This window comes from Delphinapterus leucas, chromosome 10 (assembly GCF_059928025.1).
Source record: "Delphinapterus leucas isolate spDelLeu-1000000601 "Yukka" chromosome 10, BTC_Dleu_Yukka2, whole genome shotgun sequence".
Classification (NCBI taxonomy): domain Eukaryota; kingdom Metazoa; phylum Chordata; class Mammalia; order Artiodactyla; family Monodontidae; genus Delphinapterus; species Delphinapterus leucas.
In genome coordinates, this window is record NC_143138.1 from 37,458,709 (window position 1) to 37,485,226 (window position 26,518).

General features: G+C 43.7%; 1 protein-coding gene across 6 annotated transcripts in view; it reads right to left on the reverse strand.

Moving 5' to 3' along the window:
- CMTR1 (cap methyltransferase 1) overlaps positions 1-23,124 on the reverse strand; it is a 58,602-nt gene extending 35,478 nt beyond the window's left edge. For 3 of the 6 annotated variants that reach the window (XR_002645729.3, XR_016394623.1, XM_022581800.3), the window contains exons 1-8: positions 22,987-23,124; positions 20,880-21,017; positions 11,597-11,748; positions 9,929-10,087; positions 5,277-5,369; positions 3,812-3,883; positions 2,582-2,715; positions 2,389-2,461 (exon numbers count right to left, since the gene is read on the reverse strand). Coding sequence is in view for 4 of the 6 variants with exons in the window: in XM_022581800.3 (XP_022437508.1) it covers positions 2,389-2,461; positions 2,582-2,715; positions 3,812-3,883; positions 5,277-5,369; positions 9,929-10,087; positions 11,597-11,748; positions 20,880-21,012 (816 nt within the window). In the remaining 2 variants the exon portion in view is untranslated. The remainder of the gene's footprint in view (positions 1-2,388; positions 2,462-2,581; positions 2,716-3,811; positions 3,884-5,276; positions 5,370-9,928; positions 10,088-11,596; positions 11,749-20,879; positions 21,018-22,986) is intronic. The other 3 variants (XM_022581799.2, XM_022581798.3, XM_022581796.2) reach the window with 3 other exon arrangements.
- Positions 23,125-26,518: the final 3,394 nt, after the last annotated feature.

Sequence of the window (26,518 nt, forward strand, 5' to 3'; positions counted from 1 at the left end):
TCCCTACCCTAGCCTCTTTTCTCCTTTTTCCACAACTTACAGAAGCAGAAACACACTGAAAAACCTCAGAGGCCCTCCCTCTGGCTTTCCACCTCCAACCTCCTCACACTTTCCCAAGCTTCAAGTTCTCCACACTCTTATTCTGTAATTAGCCTGATCCAAGAGCCACTGAGACCCTGGCCAACCTGGGCATGTGCCTGGGGCTTCCACCTCTCCCAGCTCTGCTGGGAGTGCTCTAGAGTGTCTCGCCTGAAAAACACACCAAGCCTGCCGGGCTTGGCTGTCACTCTGGTCCTTGGGGGAAAACAGAGGTGAAAAGAGAGAAGAAAACACTAGGAGCTGAAGAGAAATCACTTTTTATAGTGTAGTGCAGAAGAACATCTCTGAAAGGGCAATTCTCCATGGCCACTATCAATCAATTCAAGTCAAGAAGCTGCCTGAAGCATCACAAACACGGCTGCCCTTTCCTATGTAACTAATATCTCCACCCTCGACCTCAATGGGACAACCCTGATGCCTACTTCATTTTCCTGACAGCAAAAGAAAATAACCAGATACCAGCTGCTGGAAGCGTTTAACATTCAAAAGCCCAAAGTGATGCTGTGACTTCCCAGCGGCTTGACAGAGTTCCTTTGCCAGGCAGGGGTTTAAAAGAAATCATTTGGAGCTCAAAAAATTAAATCAACATTATATCAACCTAATTTTCTCAAGATGCTAATTCCAAGAGCCCTTTTGTGCAGCTTGCTAGTACTGTAAAATGGGGAGGGAGACCTGGGAGAGAAAAATAACTAAAGACTGGAGGGGTCCACCTACCAGTTTCGCCAGCACTGAAGAAGTAGTCAGGGTGAAGCCGAATCATTAAAGAACTTGGAAAACAAGTTTCTTTAATCAGTGGATAATCGGGACCTAGTAGAAGGAGGGTGAGTGAAGCAGAAACAGGTTCGGGAACAGCTAGCTCCTGGCCCCTTCACTGTCAGAGAGAACTAACTTTCTAGGACTGGGTAAAAATGCTTTGAAACCCTGAAGGGAATGTTAGAATGAAATTTCCTTTTTTCTTTCTCTATCATTATGCAGGGTCTGTGTTCAGAAAAATGACATGTAGCAAAGTAGAAAATCATTTTGCTCTACCACTTCTTGAGAAGGGCCAAAGACTGGTAATTATGATCCCACATAAAACTTGCTCAGAGAGGCAGAAAGGGAAAGGGGCCATGTTTGAAATCACAGATTTTAGAGCTGGAACAAATCTTAAGAGTCTTTTGGTCCTACCCCAGCCCTCTGGCAGGGTAGTAGGGCTAATTTCAGAGATGAGGCAGCTGAGACACAAAGAAGGTATGACCCTAAGTGACACCACCTGCGACTAAGTGCTGCACTCCATGCCCGCCCTCAACCCTCACTAACACAGCCTAGGTCTTCAGACACAATATTGATTTTAAATAGACCAGTGAAAGAACCCAGATACCCACATTTCATTCAACACTCAAACATTTCCCAGAGTACTGCCCTCTCATACCAGAAACAGCAACCAAATCAGATGATGTCACAAGTTTCAACTTGGAACGCTCACTGTAAGGACTGTATACAGTCATCCCGCAGTATATGCAGGGGATTGGTTTCAGGACCCCTGCAGCCACCAAAATCTGCAGATGCTCAAGTCCTTTATATAAAATGGCAGTGTACAGTCGGCCCTCTGTATTGGTGGATGCAGACCCTACAGACATGGAGGGCTGACTGTACTCAGACTCTACCTCATCCATGGCAGGAAGAAAGCAGGGGAAAGCTCCTTGGTGGCAACTGGCCTCCACACATCAATGAGCACAGAAAGGCTTTACAAACCCCCAATGCTGTACCCTTATCAGCTCTCAAGTCCACCAGAATTTCCAGAACACAAGCACCACAGGGAAAGGGGTCACATCTATCTCCTTCAAAATTATATTCCTGGTACTGTGCCTGGCACAATGTAGGGGTTTTGATAAATACACGTTTAATGAATGCAGGAGGGAGGCCTGTGTTCTAGCTCATGGCCTCATCTCCCTGCTCCCTAGGCCTATAGATGCACAGCTGCTGATTTTGTCAGGAATGCCCCTTCTCCACCCCTGCAAGCCCTGCTGCCTCCACTCAGAGTGAGCAGCAGGGTCTGCAGAGTTGGGGGGTGGGACTCAGGGCCTGAAGCCCTAGAGACAACTGCTTACTGGGGCACTCCTGGGACCACAGGGAAGCACTGTGGAACCCTACCTGAAGAGCTCAAAGCAAAACATATCTCTTTCACAAAATACATCTCTATCACCTAGCAGGAATACTCTCCTAGCACTGCACAAATGGCAATTTCTGAACCACTGAAGCTCGAGCTCATTTGGCACTATGAATTCAGAAGCAAAATCTTGTTCTCACCCCATAAGAGTCCCTCGGATTTGTAAACATGCGATCGAACACAAAATCCATGTTAGCCATCTTCATTGCCGCCCTGCAACAAAGCAAGACAGAAAAGTGTGCCTCAGTACCAGACATATGGAGAGCTAAGGCTCAAATGAAAAGGTAGAGCAGTGTACATCGGGGTGGGGGGGGGAAGGAAATGTCAGCAAACCTGTTTAGGAAGAAGACTCCTCGGATCATCTCGTAGGGATTGGCCCGGGTCCGAGCTCGCCGCATCTCCTCCCCATCCAGGACATCAAACACATTCTGCCCAGAGAGAATCAGAACCTGAAGGTGAGCATCACCCTTTGGGATGAAACAGGTGTCTTAATGAGCTTGAGGGGCCTGATTCACAGCCCTCTGAAGAGCTAGGCTCCTGCCGTATCCCAGTTCTGAAATGACCAGATGTGTGACCCTAGACAAGTCACTCAATCACTGACCCTCAACTACCTCACCTGTAAAATGGTACAAAATAAAAGGGAAGTAAGCATGTGCCTGGCACATGGTAAGTGGTTAATAAATGGCACGGAGTCACCTCCTGGCGCTGGTAATCCTCATAATAAATCTGCTTCTCCACCCCAGCAGCAACTTCCCAAGGGACCAGAGTTCTGATATGAAGGGTACCCAGAGAGAGGGTAGACAAACCAAGACCAGAGTTTTCTGAGGGCGCCTACCACACAGGAGGGAACCCTTCTCTGTTCTCTAATATTCTCTCTGAAAAAAGCAAGCCTCACCTTACCTGAGTTCCAGTCACCTTAAGGATATTCCCAACACTCTGCCTGCCAGAAAAATAAGCTCTGTGAAGCTAGTCTGAGGCCTTGCTTCTTCTCCAACCCATTTCCTCCTCAGAGTTTCCTTGGCCCATTCTGCCCCAGGCAATGCACTTCCTGACCCAAAGACAGGCCAAAAGACATCAAGGGGAGGGTAACACCAGCTACTTCTTTTAATTTTTACAACAACACTGGGAAGTGAGTATTTTCTCCCCAATTTATAGATGAGGAAACTCAAACTCAGAGAAGCTAAAGCAAGTGGCCCAAGGTCACACAGGAAAAAAAAAAAAGCTGCTAAACTAGGATTTGAATTCAGCTCTATCTGATGCTACACAATGATTCTGAACCTTTCACTATGCCAGGCCCCCTTCAGGATTACAATGAACCGACCCACTGAAATTAAGTGGTTCCTTTCCTGGCTACTGATCACAGGGATAGCACAACACTACAGGGCAGGAGAGCCACCAGGAAAAAGGACACCTCACAGAAATGTACCAAGCTACCTATCTGATCTCAAGGAAAAATCTTAGCTAAACTTCAGCCTCCCCACAACTGACTCAAAAGAACAAGAAAAGCCCAGCACAACCCCTCACACAAAATCTTCAACTCCAGCTCTAGCCACGAGTCCTTACCTTACATTGCAACACACTGTGAAGCAGCTCTTCCCCACAAAACTCTGTTTCATCTTCAATAATCATCTTTCTCTACAGGGAGAAGAAAACAATCAATAATGACCACAAGCAACTGTATTTGGGGGGATGGATGGAGAAACTAGGGTTCTGAGTGAGTAGAGCAAAAGGGGCCAAAGAACATCAATCCCTGAGGGGCGGGAAAAAGAAAATCCTAAATCCCTCTGGCTCTAGTCCAGATGGCTGTGAGATGAAGCAGACCCCTGGGTACTCTGACTAGAGCACCATATGCATACAAGACTCATGAATGCTGAGGCTGAGAAAAGCAAACAGGAAGGAGACATCCAAGCTGTCTGTCCCTAGAGTGTGGAGGGAGAAGGATGGGGAATGCCCCAAATGACAGAAGCCTTTCCCTCAACCAGGAAGCCTCCTGCTCTGTGATGAGTACGAAGGCAGGATCCCAGGCACTGACCTGGTAGCATCACAGAAAACAAGGGTGAGGGAGCCTCATGGGGATGTCAAGTCCAACTTCATGTCTGAGTGAGGCTACCTCTAAATCAGTGATGCTCAAACTTGGTGTTCTCAGGTTTACACTCTTCAAGATCACTGAGGACCCCCCAAAGAGCTTTTGTTTATATAAGAGATATGTGTATATATATTAGAAGTTAAAACTGAGAAAACATTTAAATATTTACTAATTTAGTTTAAAAGAAGATGGTATATTAACATAAATAACATTTTTATGAGAAAAAACTATATTTCCAAAAAAAAAATTTATTGAGAAGAGTGGCCCTGTTTTCCATTTTGCAAATCTCTCAATATCTGGCTTAATACACAACAGCTAGATTCTCCTGTCCACATTTGCATTCAATTGGTCGTGATATTACATGTCATGGTCACTGGAAAACTCCACTGGACACTTGTGAGAGAATGAGAATGAAAAAGGCAAATAACTTTTCAGTATCATTATTAAAATAACTTTGACCTGGTAGACCCCGTGAAAGGGTCAGGGAGATCCCTGGAGGTCCCTACACTTTGAGAACTGCTCTCCAGACCATGCTGACTTGGTATAGCTATCTACTTTATTCTTATAATTTTCCAGAAGGAAATTAAATTTCCTCCGTAACAAATCCCTCAATACTTTCTGAGGACAGGGATAGTGCCTTTTTATCTACCTGAAACAGTGCACAGAAGTGACCAGAATATACAGATGTATAATCTACTCTAAAAAGCAACCAAGAGGAAGACAGAAGTTATGCATTTCATGCTGCCTTGCAAGTTAAAGGAGGAAAGACCCTGTCTGCCTCATCTGACAGGGGCATATCCGTAAAGCCCCTGACACACCCTCTTGATGCAGAATGCTCAGATTCACATTTTTCTTAAACTGTGAGTACACAACTGACTTGAGGAGGAGAAAAGTCAGGAGATAAGTGCCAAGAACTCAGGGTACATTTCCCTGAAATCCTACCTTTCCCACAACCATCCAATCGCTCATTTCCTGAGTGTCAGGAATTTCAGTGGTACATTCTGGGAACCATGACACCTGCTCACAGGCACTGGGCTACAAACAAAAGAGAGGGAAGTAAGTCAGGTAAGATAGACCCTCAGGGCTATGCCCCAACTCACCAGGGCTTCCCCAAAACAATCAAGAGGGACTCAGAGTGAAAAGGGTCCAGGAAGCTGAGGCCACTAGCAGTGTCAGACATTAGAACTAAGAGCCAGAATTCTAAAGTTTAACTTCTGAAGGCCAGGTCCAATTCTGGATTGAATCCTAAGAAACTTCCCCAACTTACAAAGTTTCTTTCATTTGTTCCAATATTATTTGATGAATACCTACTGCGGGCTAAGAGCTCAGAATGCAGAGTTTAAAAGATATGGTCCTAAAAACAGAAATATAGATCAATGGAACAGGCTAGAAAGCCCAGAGATAAACCCACACACATATGGTCACCTTATCTTTGATAAAGGAGGCAAGAATATACAGTGGAGAAAAGACAGCCTCTTCAATAAGTGGTGCTGGGAAAACGGGACAGCTACATATAAAAGTATGAAATTAGAACACTCCCTAACACCATACACAAAAATAAACTCAAAATGGATTGAAGACCTAAATGTAAGGCCAGACACTATAAAACTCTTAGAGGAAAACATAGGCAGAACACTCTATGACATAAATCACAGCAAGATCCTTTTTGACCCACCTCCTAGAGAAATGGAAATAAAAACAAAAATAAACAACTGGGACCTAACGAAACTTAAAAGATTTTGCACAGCGAAGGAAACCATAAACAAGACCAAAAGACAACCCTCAGAATGGGAGAAAATATTTGCACATGAAGCAACTGACAAAGGATTAATCTCCAAAATTTACAAGCAGCTCAATAACAAAAAAACAAACAACCCAATCCAAAAATGGGCAGAAGACCTAAATAGACATTTCTCCAAAGATATACAGATTGCCAACCAACACATGAAAGAATGCTCAACATCATTAATCATTAGAGAAATGCAAATCAAAACTACAATGAGATATCATCTCATACCGGACAGAATGGCCATCATCAAAAAAATCTACAAACAATAAATGCTGGAGAGGGTGTGGAGAAAAGGGAACACTCTCGCACTGTTGGTGGGAATGCAAATTGATAGAGCCACTATGGAGAACAGTATGGAGGTTTCTTAAAACACTACAAATAGAACTACCATACGACCCACTACTGGGCATATACCCTGAGAAAACCATAATTCAAAAAGAGTCACGTACCACAATGTTCATTGCAGCTCTATTTACAACAGCCAGGACATGGAAGCAACCTAAGTGTCCATCAACAGATGAATGGATAAAGAATATGTGGCACATACGTACAATAGAATATTACTCAGCCATAAAAAGGAAAGAAATTGAGTTATTTGGGGTGAGGCGGATGGACCTAGAGTCTGTCATACAGAGCGAAGTAAGTCAGAAAGAGAAAAACAAATACCGTATGCTAACACATATATATGGAATCTAAGGGGAAAAAAAAAAGGTCATGAAGAACCTAGGGGTAAGACGGGAATAAAGACACAGACCTACTAGAGCATGGACTTGAGGATATGGGGAGGGGGAGGGGTAGGCTGTGACGAGGTGAGAGAGTGGCATGGACATATATACACTACCAAGTGTAAAGTGGATAGCTAGTGGGAAGCAGCCGCATAGCACAGGGAGATCAGCTAGGTGGTCTGTGACCACCTAGAGGGGTGGGATAGCGAGGGTGGGAGGGAGGGAGATGCAGGAGGGAAGAGATATGGGAACATGTGTATATGTATAACTGATTCACTTTGTTATAAAGCAGGAACTAACACACCATTGTAAAGCAATTATACTCCAATAAAGATGTTAAAAAAAAAAAAAGATATGGTTCTTGGGACTTCCCTGGCAGTCCAGTGGTTAGTACTGTGCGTTTCCACTGGAGGGGGTATACAGGTTTGATCCCTGGTTGGGAAACTAAGATCCCGCATGCTGTGCAACATGGCCAAAAAAAAAAAAAAAAAAAGACATGGTCCTTAACTCAAGAGGCCTATAATCAGAGCAGTGGGGACACAGAGAAGTAAACGTAGGATTTAAGTCCATGATAAGGTAGTTACATCAGGAAGACTCAGTGCAATGAGTCTCACCTCCTGATACCTTTCATTCCAAGACAGAGCAGAAACTGGCATCTCTAATGTTGCTTCCTCTTAATTTTTCAATTACTTTCCTTATCAAGCTAAAACAGTGGTTTTCATCCTGGCTATACATTAGGATCATCTGCAGACCTTTTAAAAATTACTGATGCCTGGGCCTCACCCTCAGAGTATATGATTCTATTGGTCTGAGGTGGGGACTGGATATAAGTATGTTTTTAGAAGTCTCCAGGTGATTCTAACATGCAGCCAGAACTAAGTTCACTGGGCTAGAAAGACATGGATTATAAAACCTAAACAGGTGGCTAACCTGCATTGGCAGCTCCACACATTCCCTCCAAGCAAGTGTGGAGAAGAGATTCACCACTGTGAATTGAAGCGATGAGATTAAAGGCAATATTACATGCTCTGAAAGGCATAAAATGGTATCACAATGCAAGGTCTTGAGGGCAAGCCAACCACACTTAACAGAGAAAAAGTTTAAAAGAAAAATTACTGAAAATTTTGTCGATGAATCTGGCAGTGAATCATGGTTTCTCCCCCTGGTCAAATCCACCCCCGTTAAGCATAAATAGCTGTGAATTATAACCTCTAAAAAGAAGCTCATATACACTTTGGATGCCCCTTTGGAGAGAAAAAGCAGACTCAATCTCCCCATGGAAGTCTGAACATTAAGGCTACCCACAAAGTGGACTTTGAAGCTTCACACCTTGCACTCCATATTCCTGGGCTGCAGTGGCCACTGAGCACTCTCCGTGTGGTGACTCCAGGAACTGGACATTCACCTCAGGCTGCCCAGACTCATCTACCTTAAAGAAGTGGCCACCAACTAATAGTTGAGCCAAATTCTTATCCAAAAGACAGGACATCTTTTTTAAGAGAAAAAGTAAATTATGGTAAATGATAATTAGGACAGCTTTGCCTCAAAAAAATTTTTCATGGAATTCCCTGGTGGTCCAGTGGTTAGTACTCAGCACTTTCACTGCCACGGCCCAGGTTCAATCTCTGGTCAGGGGAACTAAGATCCTGCAAGCCGTGTGACATGGCCACAAAAAAAAAAAAATTCTTTTTTCCCAATAGTCTGTCTACATTAAAAACAGATTTTATGAGCAAATTTCAGATTCTAAGTTTGCAAAGTTAGTTCTAATTCTGCCCCATTGAGAGGATAGGGACTCTTCACTTGTTTTCACACAAATGAGGACATGGAAAGCACCAAGTATGTCTGAAGTAAAAACCTACATCTAGCCCCAGTTACAAATATTTGCCCTATTCTGCCTGTCTCGTCTCCTCATAACTACAAGGCAGCACAGCAGGACCAGCCCCAGAACCCATTAGCTCCTGGCTTATCAGCATCTTACTCTGACACCTTATTAGGCTTTTATCATGCACAGGTTCACAGGACTTCTTTCCTGTACTGAAACATCAGTTCAGGAGACAAAATATCAGTTTTCCAGAGTTCAGACCCACATCTGAAGCTCAACTACAGCTACTATGTGGAAGGCTAGATATCTGTGCTCTATTTTCTCTAGCTTCAACTCTATAATGGTAATATTTTACCATTATTTTTAGGTGCTTTTATTATACCTACTTCAAATCCTCTGTGGACTAAGGTAGGGCATAAATAAATAAATAAAAATAAAATCTCAACATTACCTGTGTCATGAAAAGGGATAGAGCCTCCTTTGGTATTCAGCAAACTCGTACCCAAGGAGATAAGCAGACTAAACCCACAATAGAAAAGCTATATGGCATAAACAAACACCTATTTAATACCGAAATGTCATAAACCTGTGGAGGTGCAAGGAACTTGGAGGGCACCTAATCCAGTCATTCACACAATGGGAGAGTAAGTCCTCATTTGGCCCCATTTGAATCCTTTCAGCAAAGGGAGCTCACTACCTCATTAGGCACCTTTGTCACTGGTGGAAAGCTGTATATATTTATTAAAGTTCTATGTGGAGACACACTCTGCCTTCTTGCATCTTTTTTTTTTTTTTTTTTTTTTTTGCGGTACGCAGGCCTCTCACTGTGTGGCCTCTCTTGCTGTGGAGCACAGGCTCCGGACGCGCAGGCTCAGCGGCCGTGGCTCACGGGCCCAGCCGCTCCACGGCATATGGGATCTTCCCAGACCAGGGCACGAACCCATGTCCCCTGCATCGGCAGGCGGACTCTCAACCACTGCGCCACCAGGGAAGCCCTGACTTCTTGCATCTTACACCCACTGGTCTTAGACAGTCCTATATGAAGCAACAGGAAACAAATCCACATCCCACCGTATCTCCCCCAGACTCCTGTTTTCCATTTTGGACACCCCCAGTATCTTCCACATAAGAAATTAGTTCCAATCTCCACTAACCACCCTGATCATGCTGTCTCTGGAGACTTCTAGTTTGTTAATGTTAATATGGCTTCATAAAGCCATAAATGGCTTTCCTGTCTCCTCCTCTCCATATCAGTTACCTCTGGCTCAGCTCGCCAGTCCACATTCAGCTCTTGGTCAAAGCCTTGCAGCGTCAGACCCAAGCCTCGTCGACCTTTCTGATTAGAGGCCTCAACGATGTCTTTCCGACCCTGGCTGTATTTACCCAATCCTTCACCTTCCTTGAAGCCCATCTTGGCCTGAAAAAGAGAAGTAATGGTGCATTTATATAAATAAACAGACATTTATTTAGCCCTTATCACGTGTCAGACGTGTTAAACCCTGAGAAATATAAACGAGTAAGGCCTAAGGTTTTCCTTCTAGCCTAATGAAAAGAAGTATAGATAAATAACTGCAGTTTAACTGTGGGCCCAGTGGCTGTCTATTCTGGAGGTGAAACTCTAGGGCAACTATAAGTTGGATAAAAGAGAAGGGACCTCATAGCTGTAATTAAAGGCACCAAGAGTATATAATGAATCTCACTGGACATTTGCACAACTACCCTTCCAGCTAACTTGTCTGATTAAGTGAGAAGTAAATCCAGAGTAAAGCTGATAAAGAGAACATAATTTAAAATGGAACCGCTTCAAGCGGCAACTTCTAAACCTTACCCTTTAACCAGTAAAACGGCCTTACTAGGCAAGGACAATGAGGGCTTGTAGGAGCCCACTTAATCAAGAGATTAACTGAAAAATCACTTCATGTAAAACTGAGGTATGGGAGATACTATAAGACTCTGGACAGAAACATTTTTTTAAATGTCACAACTAACTAAAAAGCTTACATTAAACTCTAGAGTTACTGAGCCCAGTTACATACCCCCCAAACCAGACACCCGAATCCCAAAACCCACACACCCTTGTCTAATAAAAGAACTCCAATCCTAAGAAGATCTGATTTACCCTAGAAGGTCTATATTCCATATGGAAGGGGCATTACCAGCTCAGGAGCTGGATGAAATTCCTACAGTAGCCACAAATCTTTCCCCAGGTCAAAGAGTCTGACTCAGTCACAAACTTCCCCATCTTCCACTTCCCCAAAGTTTTTGGCCCCAATCCAGAATCCTGACTATGACTTCAGAAGTGGCAGTTCTCATTCTTAAATGAATCCAACAGAAAATGGAGAGGTCAACTATAATATTCTTGAAGCTAGACAGAAGACAAACTTGGATTTCCCTAACCTTTGCACATACACTGAAGTCTCATAAGGAAAGTAGCAGATCTTCCTTTTCACCTTCCTTCTTGTGGTATACCAATGGGGGTGCTGAAGTTATTAAGGAAAACTAGGCCCTCTTTTGGAAGTAATACAGAAGACTACTACTCCCATTTACTTTAGGTACCTAGGAGTGAGCAGGATTTTAGTCATTTCTTTTGAGATCACTCACTAGGGAAAAAAATCTCAGCATGAAGCCTCTTTATCCACAGACACACATTCATGTGTTCACATATGCTCACAAGAACTCAGCTCTGGACAGGACAGGAGAAGCAGGTGTCAGCAGCCACTTCCCATGGATGATTCAAATGTGATACTTCTATCAAGAAGGGGTCACACTTTCTCTACTAAACTATAGCAGCTCTCTACTAAACTAAAGCAGAGGAAAAACTAATGCCCTCACTTTGCTTCTTCTCATACCAACACAATTTCCCTTCTCTCACTCTGCTAGTAGAGCTTCAGAAACCCAACACAACCCAACCCAACCCCTGACATACCATAAGCTTCTGGGACACGCTGTTATACATGGAATAGCGAGAAGAAGTTCCCTCCACAAGAGAGTCTGCTTTGAATGCATCATCAAAAGAGTCTGAGCTGCGTTGCTTCCCCTCAGTCTCACTGTCAGACCCACTTAGGCTTGTAGCAGATGCTGGAAAAGAAAAAAGGAAGATGTTTTGGTGCGTTTATGGCACAATATAGCCTCTAGAAGTCCAAGTTTCATTTATTCAACTAGTGTTCAGTATATGCACTGCACACATAAAGTTCATTAAATGACCCAGGTCAAATGTATTCTCTACCTCTTACAAACTGTGTAATCTTGGGCAAGTCACTGAGGTTCCTAATGGTACTTGACACACAAGAGTTCAAAATATCAGTTTTCCTTTCCCATCCCTTACAAAACTGGGATGGTAATACCTTCCTCATAGGGTTGTTTGAAGATTAAGTGAAAAAATGTATTTGAAAGTACACTGTCAGATATAACATGTATTTATTGATGATATGATTGTTATTTCTGCTATTTATTATTTGAAAATCAATTTCCAAACACTGATACCTGGTTTCATTTTCAACAATTCTATCACAGGACTAACAGTTTCTGATTGTTTAACCTCCTAGTTTCCTGTTTTCATAGTCCTTCAAACTTGTAGGTGAGATGGTGGATCTACAGCACAGCCCCAGAGAAGAGCCAGCTCACAGGTGGAAAGCGGGGAAGAGAAAGGGAGAAGTGAAGGGGGAGGGGAAGACAGGAAAGGAAGGAAAAAGAGAAGAAAAAGAGAGGACAGTGAAGACGGGGTGCTCAGGCAGCAACACCAACAGAGGCAGAGAGTAGAGGAGCTGCACTTAAAGGCTCCAGGAGGGAGCTGCCGGCCTGAGTGAGCCAAGCCACTATCTTCATTGTCAGCAACCTTGTTGCCAAAGGATTCCAAGTAAGACCGACCTTAGCAGCTGCCGGAAGTGGTGGGTTACCTGTCTCCTGGTCAAAAGTGGGATAATCCACAGTCTAGATAGTCACTGTAGCTGGGTCTTTCCCATCTTTTATAGATACGTGAATCTCTTAACTTAAAAGATATTTCAGGACTTGCCTGCTGGCGCAGTGGTTAAGAATCCGCCTGCCAATGCAGGGGACATGGGTTCTAGCCCTGGTCCAGGAAGATCTCACATGCCACGGAGCAACTAAGCCTGTGTGTCACAACTACTGAGCCTATGCTCTAGAGCCCGCGAGCCACAACTACTGAGCCCACATGCCACAGCTACTGAAGCCTGCACTCCTAGAGCCTGTGCTCCACAACAAGAGAAGCCACCGCAATGAGAAGCCCGCACACTGCAACTAAGAGTAGCCCCTGCTCGCCACAACTAGAGAAAGCCCATGCACAGCAATGAAGACCCAATGCAGCCAAAAATTAATTAATTATTATTTTCTCTTTAAAGATATTTCAAGGAATTGTCTGGCATCCCAGTGGTTAGGACTCGGTGCTTCCACTGCTGGAGCCCAGGTTAGATCCCTGGTTGGGGAACTAAGATCCAGCAAGCCACGCGGCATGGCCAAAAAAAAAGGTATTTCAGGCTTCCCTGGTGGCACAGTGGTTGAGAGTCCGCCTGCCGATGCAGGGGACACAGGTTCGTGCCCCGGTCCGGGAAGATCCCACATGCCACGGAGTGGCTAGGCCCGTGAGCCATGGCTGCTGAGCCTGCGCATCCGGAGCCTGTGCTCCGCAACAGGAGAGGCCACAACAGTGAGAGGCCCGCGTACCGCAAAAAAAAAAAAAAAAAAAAGATATTTCAACCCAATATAATTTTATTCAGGTAGTTTCTTAAGGAAAACTCACCCAAATTTGGAAATAGATTGTATCTCAAAAATCTGGTAAACAGGGGACTTCCCTGGCTGTTCAATGATTAAGATTCCACACTTCCACTGCAGGGGGCGAGGGTTCGATCCCTAGCTGGGGAACTAAGATCCTGCATGCCGCTCTGCGTAGCAAAAAAAAAAATCTGGTAAACAATTTCTGCATATGCCCATTGAAAATGGTATTAAACTGCAAGCCAGGAGGAATGTGGAACAGGAAATAAGTGTGGTAGTATCCAATCTGATCCCAAGGTTTGAGAAGTTGTATAGTGCTCAACAGTATACAAATCTCATTAATAAGTAATTGTGCTTATTTAAGAATAAATTTTTTTTAATTCTTCAATTTATGAATATTATTCTTACAAACATCTATCAGTTGTTAGGATATAAATGCTTGTTATTTAGACCTAAATACTTAATAAACTAAACTGTTAGGTATTTCTTTTGGTATTTTTAGGGCATGGTGAAAAAAGTTAAGGCAGCACTAAGAGTGCCAAAAACCACGAAAACTTGGGAACCTCCCTCTGTATTGAAATGGTGAGATCACCGAGACACATTGTCAACTGAATAATAGAAGACCTAGACCATATTCATGAACATGGCACCCTAACACTTGTGTACTAAAGAGGGACAATAAAAATATAAATTTTTATTTCTGGTAACTGCAAAAAGAGCTTTTGGAAGGAAAGATATACAAGACCAATAAAAGTGATTATCCACACATGTGGGGTTGAGGCATGGAAAAAGAATACCAAAATGATTACCTGGAACGAGTGAAAGTGGAAGAAGTGAAACTTGATTTACATTTTTATATCACTAGAGTTTATATTGCCTATCATTTTATATTTTTGATTTATGAACCATGTGACTTTATTATCTTAATTAAAAGATATTAATTATCTTAATTAAAATTTTAAATAAATGTAAAAAAAAAACTAACTTAGCAATGTAGCACAATTCCTTTAAGGAAGAAAGGAAGTCCCTGAGAAGAGATGTTGACTCAAAGTTTGGCTGCTTGTGGGAGGTATCTGCGGAAAGGCACAAAGGGCAGCCATGTAAAAAAATTTTTTATATATACCCAAAATGGGCATTATACAGGTATTCATAACTTGAGGATTACATCCTAATTCTAAAGACTGTCTGCACTGATCCACCCATTTCCCAGTGAGAACGCAAACTAAGGGTTGACATTCAGAGAAGAGCGAAGTCTTCCCCAGCACCCCAGGCCTGACTCTCCCTTCCACGGTGCTCCAGTAGCACCAGTATTCATACCATCAGCACAGCACTCATCACACTTCCTGAGAGCTAGTTGTCACATGCCACCCCACTGGACAGGGTCACTCCTAGAGAGCAAGGACTCTGCCACAACCAACATTCTATCTCCAACACTTGGACTAAGGCTTTGCATTTAACAGAAATTAACTGCTCACTGTAGTGAATTTAAAGAACTGTCACCCAGTTGTAATCTTTGCTAAGCACCTACTAAGTGTACCTCAGGATATTTCCTCTTACAACACCTCATACGTGCAGTGCAAGACATTCAGCCCTCAAAAATATAAGGAAGGGGGGCTTCCCTGGTGGCGCAGTGGTTGAGAGTCCGCCTGCCGATGCAGGGGACATGGGTTTGTGCCCCGGTCCGGGAAGATCCCACATGCCGCGGAGCGGCTGGGCCCGTGAGCCATGGCCGCTGAGCCTGCGCGTCCGGAGCCTGCGCTCCACAACGGGAGAGGCCACAACAGTGAGAGGCCCGCATACCACAAAAAAATAAATAAATAAATAAGGAAGGGTACATGTCATTATATATTTGCCCAAACCCATGGAGTGTACAACATCAAGAGTGAACCATCATATAAACTATGAACTCTGGTTGATAATGTTGTGTCAGCACAGGTTCATCAATGTAACAAATGTAGCACTCTGGTAAGAGATGGTGCTAATGGGAGAGACTGTGCATATAAGGGCAGGGTGTGTAGGAGATATCTTTGTACTTTCAATTTTGCTGTGAACCTTAAAAACTGCTCTAAAAAAAAAAAAGAAGTCTTTAAAAAAAAAGTTTTTTTAAAGGTTCAACAACAAAAACAACAAAAAGTTTAAGCATGAGGATGGAATACCTATATCCTAGCAGAGAACTGAGTCCCCCTTGGACTATCACTTAGCACCCTGCACCCCAGTAGGCTGAAAAAGGACATCTGATATTGTTTAACAGATCAGACAACAACTTTGGTTCAGGACCTGTTTTATAAACGGTCCATGCTATATACAATGGAATATTATCCAAAAGTAACAATCTTACCCCCAGAGAGCTTAAAAATCCAATAGTTAAAATAAATATGCATTTTTAAGGGTATAACATTTTGCAAAAGAAAGGCAGGTGAACATGTGTGAAAAAATCAGAATAAACTTAAAACCAAAATTCTGGCTCCTAAGGAGGAATTCTGGCTGAGAATACCCCTGAATGAGAGGCACCAAATCTGCCTTCGTCCTCTTAAAAAGGTGGCTGTTCAATTCCCTCAATAAGGAGCTGACTTGCTTACATGGACCAATGCAGCACACGTCACAGTGCCAGAGAGTGCCACTCAGAAAGAAAGACCCAGAACATTAACAATGAGTAACCATGGAAACTGAGAAGTGAGGTGATATTTATTTTGTTTTGCCTTTTCTGCATTTTCTGTGTGAGAAATAAGAATATATTAGTTTGAAAATTAGGGCTTAAAAAAAAGCTATAAAGAAATAAAGTATCATTCTAAGCCTTGTGCAGAATTTGGTTCCTTTCCAGAGGAATCTTCAGAGGACAGCAGATATGAGGGGAAAGACCTTCTGAGTAGCTTAAAACTAATCCTGGGCCTCTCATCTCTCATTGCCCACGTGAAGGAGAAATGTGCTCTGCAACAGAGCTCCCATATGTTAAAGAACTGTGCTTCCAAAGGTGCAGAGTCTCTTCACTCAGTTGCTTCCATGCCTCCAACCTGTACCGATTAGTGCAAGAATGGGGGCAGCTCCCTGAGCACTGCCCTAAAGTTTCCCTGGGCAGCCCAGGAATCCAGAGACTAACCTAGAAGCTACAATGTTAAATCAGCTGTTATTTCTTTCACCAGCTATCTGGAGATTCACAGGTCTATCTATATAAAGGTTAGGAAAACCTGATGTCCTTCTCAAAGGAGAGTGTGCCCTTGGTCCAGCACTAGGGAGTTGCCAGGCTGTTAGGTTTGCTTAAGGATCCATCACTGGGCACCCATCAATGGTATGAATATCATTCCTGGGCATGCAGGGTTCCTGCCACTCTCAGATCTCAGAGAGAGATCTTTTGTTTTCTTTGTCCTCATGCCATTTTTGGACCCAAATGACAGGAAGAACCAAATTTGGGTGCAAGGCTCATTGGGCAAATCCTTGGTGGCTCTGGTGCAATATTCCAGCACCAGACTCTGGCACAAAGATCTTTCCACTCCATTCCTCTTCCTTAGGTGTTACCTAATGTACAGATAGCTGTCCTGTCCAGGTTCTGAGAATGAGGTTGATAAGAGCTAAAATATCACCCTACTAGGCTTTTCTTTGTGAGACCAAAAAGTATGCTGGATAAGCAGATAAGCCTTACTTCTCTCTTTTATTTCATGTGCTATTTAAAGCCAATTCTCAGCCTGACATGATTTAAGACAAAGTTCCCTAGATTAGTCCTGAGTCCACAGACTGCCACAGCCACTACTCATTTTCACCCCTGGGCCTTTGGGGCCACTCTTTTCAGATGAAAAGAAGACAACTGTCTTGGCTGCAGCAGGAACTAAAGAGGAAGTTCAGCCTCCCAAGACTGACAAGAATTTAGCAAACATTGAGCAGACAATCTTGTGATGAGGATATAAATTAACAGGAGTAATAAGGTCAGTCTATTAAAATCATGAGTTTCATTAAGAACTTGCCAAAATTGGGTGGCATTCCCATTTACCTCCCCAGGCGCTCCCCTTCTAAAACCTACCAGAGAGCCCAAGACATTATTTAGAGCTTTCATTTAAGATTTCTCCTCTACCTGATAGAAATCATTACTCTTAAGTCAGTTTAAAGAAAACAGGTTCACTTTATAGAAGAATCAGAGATTTCCCAGCTACTGACAAAATTTTCTGTAACAGAACAGTAGGTCAAACATGCCAAGATTAAAAATGACAGTGACAACACACAAGGAGGGACAGCTCTAACCACTACTGGCCAAGGTGAGCAGCACACAGATGCAGAAGAATAAATTATGGACTTTAATAAACACCACATCCTGCCTAACAACTGCTGTGGAATACACTCATTCCTGGTTAAAGACTCATTTCTCCTTCATGCCAGACAAATGGTAACTCATTAAAGCAATTTAAACAGACACCAATAAAGGAAGTTTTTGATTAAGGTCATGAATCTGGGCTGACAGGAAAACCATGGTGTTTCAGGGAAAATGGCCTATTTAGCGAAGAATTAAACCTGACGGAGGGGAAGGCACTTTCAGTGTGGTGCCGGTGAAGGAGCCCAGCCACTTCCAAAGCAACATGCTGTGGGAGGGCCAGGAGCCCACATCAGATGCACAGCTGAAGAGAAAAGGAAATTGTCTTGGGGTCTAGACCAGTTTCTCTGTGACAACCAACCAAAAAGAAAAAAATGACCTCCATCTGCCTCTCCTTGCTTCAAAATGTTATTTAATAGCAAATTTCCAAGAGTTTATTTAGGCTTGAAAATGCCTTCAAACTCCTCTTAAAATACTCTAAAGAGTATATGATGCCCCAGTGGCCATGACAACAACATCCCTTTTCTTCTTTAGTCTGGTCAGATGTTAGACTCTGACTGGCAATGCAGCTACCCTGTCAATAATGTAAAATAAAAACCGATTAAACTAAATAGATCTATTAATGAGTCATCACATTGATCTAGCAGAGAAAGTACAAACAAGGCCCAGACAGACAGAAATAGCAACTACTTTTTTTTTTTTCTATTTGTAGTCCCTAAAGAGCATTTTTCAATCATCTGTTCAACAGTATGTCTGGGTAGAAGGGGTTGGAGCAAAAGGAAACACACCTGCTTTAATGCAATGACTTGAATAGGAAAGCTGCATATAGATCTCAGGGGATATGTAGTTTCTGGCGAGACAGTTAACTACCAGGGCACACTGTCCAGGGGATGCCTGAGAGAAGCCAACACAGAACAGAGATGATATAAATGCGAAGTACTTAATGAAATGATCCTCTGCAGACTGGAGGAGGCATAGGCAAAATGAATGAGGCAAAGCATTTTAAGCTTCTTGGAAAAGATACTACTGCTGCCTTCCATCGGTTCTATTCAGTAAATATTTACTGAGCATTTACTCCACACCGGGCATGGGGTTGCAGGGGGAGCGGCAGTCTTGCTGATGAAGACACCAGACTCCAGCCCTCAGAGTTTTTTTGTCAATGTGGAGCTGCCCTTCCTAAAATTAGCTGACCCAGGGAAATCTAACAATGTTTGTTTGCCTCTGCCTCCTGCCTCATTTTTATGCAAATGAAAGGGACCAAATGGCCTATTGCCAGACACATACAAGGTACAGGCCACCTCTAGATTTCCATTCCGTACAAACAACAGCAACAGTCAATTCTGACTGAGTCATACGGTGCTACTTCTAGAAAAGGTTAAAGACATTTGGTACAATTAAAGTGAGTTCGTGGGAGGGTGGGAGGGAGGAGGATAATCTCAATTCACAGTCACATTTTTAAAAGCTTGAAATTTAAATTAGACTGGTTCCCTTGAAAGATCCTTAACTATACACCTTCCTCTACCTGGGAGCCATTCTCTTGAGAGCAGTTGTCCCCCAAGATCCGATTAGAACCAGATACCTCCACCACCTAAGTATCATTTATTCCCCCAGGCACGCTCTCCCTTTCTTGCAGGCCATTTCTCCCACTACCCCAGAGCCCTGCCCAAGGAGACTCTACCTTCATCAAGTTGCTCAAATCCCAGGTGATAGCAAAACTCCCTTTCCTCAACAGGCCCTAGAGCCTATACGCCCAATATATTTTTGCCCTCCCACTTAGTAACCTCAATTACACACAGCCTTTCTCACCTACCCTGGAATACACTGTGACAACTTTAAAGGCACACGTATCTCCACACACAAGGTTATAAGAGGGTCTCGATCCAGCCAGGATCACAGCCGCCCCAAAGGCTTCATTAGCTGTAAGGCCTGTCAAGCTTCTCCTTTCTGGACCAGCTACTCAGTACAGCTGATGAGTAACCGCCCTTCAATTAGCCAACCAGTTGAGAATAAACTGTATTTTCTATCACCCTCAAAGGATTCTTCACACTCTTTCAGTCATCAATCTGTCACCATATTTCATTCCAATTTACCAGTGACCCAGCAGAGGATACAAAATGCAAGACTGCTGGTGTACTGGGTTAAATAGTGCCCAAAAGTTCATGTCCACCCAGCACCCGGGAACATGGCATTTGGAAATAGGGTCTTTGCAGGTGTAATCAAATTAAGATGAAGTCATACTGGATTAGGGTGGGCCCTCATCCAATGACTGATATCATAAGAAGAGGGAAATTTGAACACAGACACACACAGAGGCAGAGACTGGAATTATGCTGCTACAAGCCAAGGAACACCAAGGATCACCAGCAACCACCAGAAACTAGAAAAGGCAAGTAAGGATTCTTCCCTAGAGCCTTGGGAGGGAGCATGGCCCTGCTGGCACATTGATTTTAGACTTCTAGCCTCCAGAAGTGTGGAGAATAAATTTCTATTGTTTTAAGCTACCCAGTTTGTGATACTTTGTTAGGAAATTAATACAGCTGGCAAGTAAAGATAAATGCAAATGGAACTACTTCTAATTGTTTGGTATTTCAGGCAAGCTCTGAGATGCTTCACAATTTCTCATAGAAAGAACCTGTGGAAACTGTGAACATTTGTAACCCTAAAAAGCAGGCAAAGCAAAATGCTAGTTTCAACCAGATCAGTGAAATCCTTAGAGCTTAAAGTAAACAGCGAACACAGGGATGCCCCAATTCATTTGGGTGTTTCTGATCATAACTGCTGAGGGAATTGAGGAAACAGAATGCAAAAACCTGAGAGGAATTAGGCCAGATCACTGCAGCAAAGAGCCCAGCCCTGTGAAACAGCCCCAAGATCATTAACAGCTGAAAGCACTCAATGCTCACCGCTACTTCCACCTGGTTTAAGGCAGCAAAAGAGTGCCACCTACTGAAGGACCACAACAGAACTAAGGCACACCTGTAAAAATTCCAATTTTTTAGTTAAAACAAGTTCCCAACTCCCAGGAGGAGAATGGTAAAAGAGAAGAGAGTCTACAACCAGTATCCCTCTGTAGAATTTGCCTAATCTTCCTCAAGAGGCACTGAACTGTATTCTGCCCAACTCAGGCATCAGCGATTCAAATAACCAGATGGTCAGTGGCCTCAGACCACATAGGTAAGCTTACCTTTTGCTGCATGATTGACAGAGGAGGGAGGTTCATCATCAGATGTAGAGCTGAGGTTCAGAGCAAGCTCTGCAACTCTTTTCTTCTGTTTCTTGAGAGGGGCAGTGCATTCTGAATCATTTCTCCTCCTCATTGTTGCTGCAACCACAAATCCAGATAGTCAGCTGCCCTTGTCAGAGACATTAGGATCACAGCAGGAATTCCAAAGAATGGGAATGAACCATTAATGCATGAAAGTTGTCAACTCCAAACAGCTTCCATTGCCAGCACTTGAATAGCTTCTTCCTCAGAATGAGGTCCAGGAAGGATGCTAGCCAAGCTCTGGTTTTCAATAACAGCTGTTAGTTTTACTGGAAAATGTGCTCACAGACCCAGCGGCCTCTGGGCCATACCAAAAAGTCATGGATCAACTCTACGAGCCACAGGAGGAAAAACACCTTGCGTACTTGTTATTCTATATTTTTGATGCAACACTGGCCATGTGTGACAACAATGTACACTAGAAATTAATTATGAAACCTGATGAATATCAACAAATATTTCCAAGGTGAAAAAATCATCCCAGAATGATTGCTACATCACCATTATTATTTCACCAGGACAATTAAGAGATTATACAGTATGATACAAATGCTGGGTTTTGGTTTACTTCAGGATGTTTGAAAACATGGGAGAATTGGGCAAGTTTTTAAACGGAGTAAGGAATGGACGCAGTGGTTGACTTAGGACTGAGAAAACAGAAGAGTGTGAAAGTTAGCAGGACCGGAGGTAGCCATATCATAGGACTCAGGTACAAAAACAATTTTAAAAACAAGAACCCACCTCCACAAAAAAGAATGGAAACAGGCAAGGCACCATGTCACCATCATCATGCCCATGGGTAAGCATGAGAGGCAAGCATGAGGGGAAAAAATGAGATGGAAATGAAGTGGTTATGAGATTCCTGAAATCTTAAGGAATGATCAAATTAAAGAACAATTAAGAGTAGAAGTGAATACAGTGTGGTTTACACACAACCGTTGGTTATAAGAGGACTCAGAAAAGAGAAAGTACTCAAAAATAGGAGCAAACAGGTGGGTGCTCAGCTGGGCTGCAATTCCTTAGGAAAGGGGAGTTGCAGGTGCACAAGAACAGGCTTACAGTATGGGTCACAGCAGCAAGAGAGTGATGAAATCCAAAGATACCACTGATCCCCTCGTGATTTCAAACATGAATCACGTTTCACTTCTCTCCAGCTCAAGGATGAGGCAGCCTACCCAACACATAATCTCATCCTTCCTAAGGAGGCAGCCTCTTACTAGGCACAGGCAGGGGCTATCCTGCGGAAGTAGGAAGAACAGGAGGCGTTGAACAAACAGAAAGCAAAACCAGGCTGAGCCACATTTCACTTTAAACTACCGTATTAAATACCCCCTCACCCCAAAGGCCCATAACGTAAGCAAAAAGGGCCCTCTGATTCCTAGCTACTCCGGGGGAGACTGGAAGCACAGGAAACTCAAGAACTGTGTTGAGGCAGGTGCCAACAAAGGAGAGGAAATAGCGTCCGAAAGGCAGGAGATATCGATGCTCCTCCCCAAACCACCTTAGATTTGGGCCTTCCAAATCACCTCATTCAACCCTCTCCTTTTCCACTAAAAGAAACTGAGGCCCGAGAGGGGAAGGCCGCACAGCTAACCAGTGCCCAGCTCAAGTGACCTACACATCCAAAAGAATGTGCCCTGGCAGAGGACTTCTAAGTGGAAGGCAGAAGGCCTAGTTCTACCTGCTGCTCCCCCGCGGAAGGGGTTCAAATCCCCTCTCCAGTCTTCTCTACCTGGGCCTCGATTTCGCACCACCACCCCTATTCATAGAGGGAAGAGGTGAGCTCACATCTCCCCGGGCCAGTCTTTTCATTTGTAGATAACGTGAGTGTGTGAATGTGTGCGCAGAAACGTTTGGCAGCGGCAGCTGGTGGACTGGGGATGGGGCGCGGGGAAGAAGGGTGTAAAGGAGGAAGGGAGAGAGAAAGGGCGGTGAGGGTCACGACCGCCCGTGGGGGGCCGAGGGGAAGATACTGAGCCCGCGGGCCCGCCCGCTCGCTCCCCCCGGGCCGCGCGTCGGCACTCACGCTGAGGGAAGAGGGCGAGCTGCCAAGGAGCGGAGAGGGGGGGATCAGGCCGCCGATGCCGCCGCCACCAGGCCTGGCCCTGCCGCTGCCAGAGCCGCCTCCTCCTCCCCCAGTTTCGCTTCCCCACAAACCCGCCCCGGTCCGCTGGCCGCGTAGTCGCGCTCGGGTCCCGCCCTGTGGGACGCGCAGCTTGATGACGTCAGGGCATCCAGCTCCCTCCACCCTCCCGGGCCCTGGCCCCGGGGCAGACCGCTCTAGTTCTGGCCCGCCCCACCCCCTGCCCCCGAGCAGCCCAGAGCGCCTGCGCAGAAGACCCAACGGGGAAAGGATACAAAAGCAAAAGTAACCAGGTATCTTCCGGCTTTGGGTACGAGAAACAAATATTAAAAACAAAAAAGGCCAGGTGCCATCACATCGACTCATCTCTCTTATTCTCATTATTATCTTAATTTTACAGATTCAGAACAAGTTTAGAGAGGGAATTCCCTGGCGGTCCAGTGGTTAGGACTCCACGCTTCCATTACTGGGAGTTCTATCCCTGGTTAGGGAACTAAGATCCCACAAGGTCCCCGGCGCGGCCAAAAAAAAAAAAAAAAGTAACAAGTTTAGAGAGGTAAACGGAAAACTGGTTGAGGGCAGAAACCCAGTCTTCTTGTTCACTGCTGTATCCCCAACACGCAGCATACAGTACATTCTCTACAGGTATTGAACAAAGGTCCAGAGGAAGAAGGCCGCCTGTGGCATTTTACCATATGGACACAGATGACTTCCTTTGCCAAACGCCTCTTCTGATCTTCAGACCAATATGGCCAAAAGTCTGACGAACATCCTCAGTCACTTCACACCCATAGATTCAAGTCTGACCTTATATTCTCCCATAAGCCTGCTCTTTTTCCAATGAATTACACCAGCATTGGTCCAACCAGAAATCTTCTCTCATTCCCCAGAGCCTCCAGTATATACTTTATTGCATTTAACTTAAAATTATCCCAAATCTATCCATTCTCCATCCACATTGCCACTAACCATGCACTCACCTTCTCCCATCAGGATTTCTCCAATAATCTCCAAATCATTGTCCCTCCAGTCGGGATCCCTCTAGTGCAGTCTCTGCAAATCAAAGTTATTTTAAAAAAACAAAAAACAAAACTAATTTGATCCTGTTACCTGTTTCACCCATCAATGATGAAAGCCCATCAATGGCTTCTCACTTCTCTTAGGATGAAGCCAATGTCCTTAGGATGGCATACAAGACTCTCCCATCTGACTCCTTCTGCAGTCATACTTTGAGCTACTGGTCCCTTAGTTCTCCCCATCGCGGTTTTCCCTTGGTTTCTCAACCATGCCATGCCTCTCGAAAGAGTTCATCCCCTTTCCTGGATTGCTCTTCTCCCTCTCTTTGCTTGGCTAATGTCCACTTATCCTGAGGCTTGTTTAGTGTTCTTATCTCTGGTAATCTTTCCTGACCCCACAAGTCTGAGTGGGGAGTCCCCCTAAGCTTCCACAGCCTTCTGTCATTCGCTATCAAAGCACTCACCAGTCTTGTATAATGACCCACTGACTCATCTGCCTCCCCACTCAGCTGTAAACTTTGTAAAGGAAAGGTTATGTCTGTACTAAATCCATAAGATTTAATATTGTGGCTGGTAGTAGGTATGCAATAGACATTTATTGAATATGTGGAAGTATGGAAAATGAATGAAGGTTAAGTGATGTGCCCCAGGTCACAGAGCTAGGAAGCAACAAATGAGCATTTAAACCCAGGTTTCTTTGGTTCTAAAGCTATGTCTTTCCACCTCACCAGGGGTTCTTAACATGGGTTAAGACATTATTCTTAACATGTGTTGGATACCTTTGGTAATCTTGTAAAGCTTGTGAACCCATTCTCAAAATAATAATTTAAAGGGCATAATATACAATGTATAGGATTACAAAGGAAATCAATTATTTGAAATACTTTTTTTTTTTTTTTTTTTTTTTTTGCGGTACGCGGGCCTCTCACTGTTGTGGACTCTCCCGTTGTGGAGCACAGGCTCCGGACGCACAGGCTCAGCGGCCATGGCTCATGGGCCCAGCCACTCCGCGGCACGTGGGATCTTCCTGGACCGGGGCACAAACCGGCGTCCCCCGCATCGGCAGGCAGACTCTCAACCACTGTGCCACCAGGGAAGCCCCGAAATACAGTTACTTTTAAATTGTGATTCACTTTTAATGTAAAGCGTTAAATAATGAGAGAATGCATTTAAAACGTAGGAAAATTAATGATAAATTTACTTTTATATATATATATGAGTAAATCCAGTGAATAATGCTGGAACAACCAGATAAATATATCAGGGAAAGATGAATCTTGATTCCTACCTTACACCATATGTAAAATTAAATCAAAATGGATCAGACCTAAACAAAGAGCAAAAAGAGAAAAGAAAAAAAAAGCTTATAAAAGAAAACATAGGTGACTATAGTTAGCAATAACGTATTTTATATTTGAAAGTTATAACCATGTGAGGTGCTGGATGTTAACTTACTGTGGTAATCATTTTCCAATATATACATATATCAAATTATTATGTTGTACACCTTGAACATACAATGTTATATCAATTATATCTCAATAAAACAGGGGAAAACAGAAGTTTAAAAAAAGAAAACATAGAAAAATATCTTTGCAGACTTGGAGTAGACAAAGATATTTTTTACAAAGGACCCAGAGAGCATTAATCAGAAGAAAAAAATTGAGAAAAATAGACCACAAAATAAAAAGGCTTCTGTTCATCAAAAGACACCGTTAAGAAATTGAATAGCAATCCACGGACTGAAAGAAAAACATTCACAGTACAAATATTTGACAAATGACTTATTTCCAAAACTATATATAATACCCAACAACAAAAAGAGAAACAGAAGTTTCCAATTCCTGTCAAAATGGAGAAAACACATTCCATCCCATTTCTTCCACTGAATGCAATTTATAACCTAGGCAGAATGCATGCAACACCTATCTGAAGATTATGAAAAGTAAATGGTAGCAGAATTCTTTTTTTTTAATAAATTTATTTATTTTATTTATTTATTCTTGGCTGTGTTGGGTCTTTGTTGCTGCGCGCAGGCTTTCTCTAGTTGTGGTGAGTGGGGGCTACTCTTCGTTGCGGTGCACGGGCTTCTCATTGCGGTGGCTTCTCTTCTTGCTGAGCACGGGCTCTAGGCGTGCAGGCTTCAGTAGCTGTGGCATGTGGGCTCAGTAGTTGTGGCTCGCAGGCTCTAGAGCACAGGCTCAGTAGTTGTGGCACAACAGGCCCAGCTGCTCCGCAGCATGTGGGATCTTCCCAGACCAGGGCTCGAACCCATGTCCCCTACATTGGCAGGTGGATTCTTAACCACTGTGCCACCTGGGAAGCCCAGCAGAATTCTTGAGGAAGGAAAAACAGAAGTCAAAGAACTACCAAGTCAGGGTGAGTTTCCCAGTTGTTCCCCCTCTGGTATCTCCTGGCCAGGACTGAAAGGCAGCCTGAAACCTGGAACGTGCAAGGGG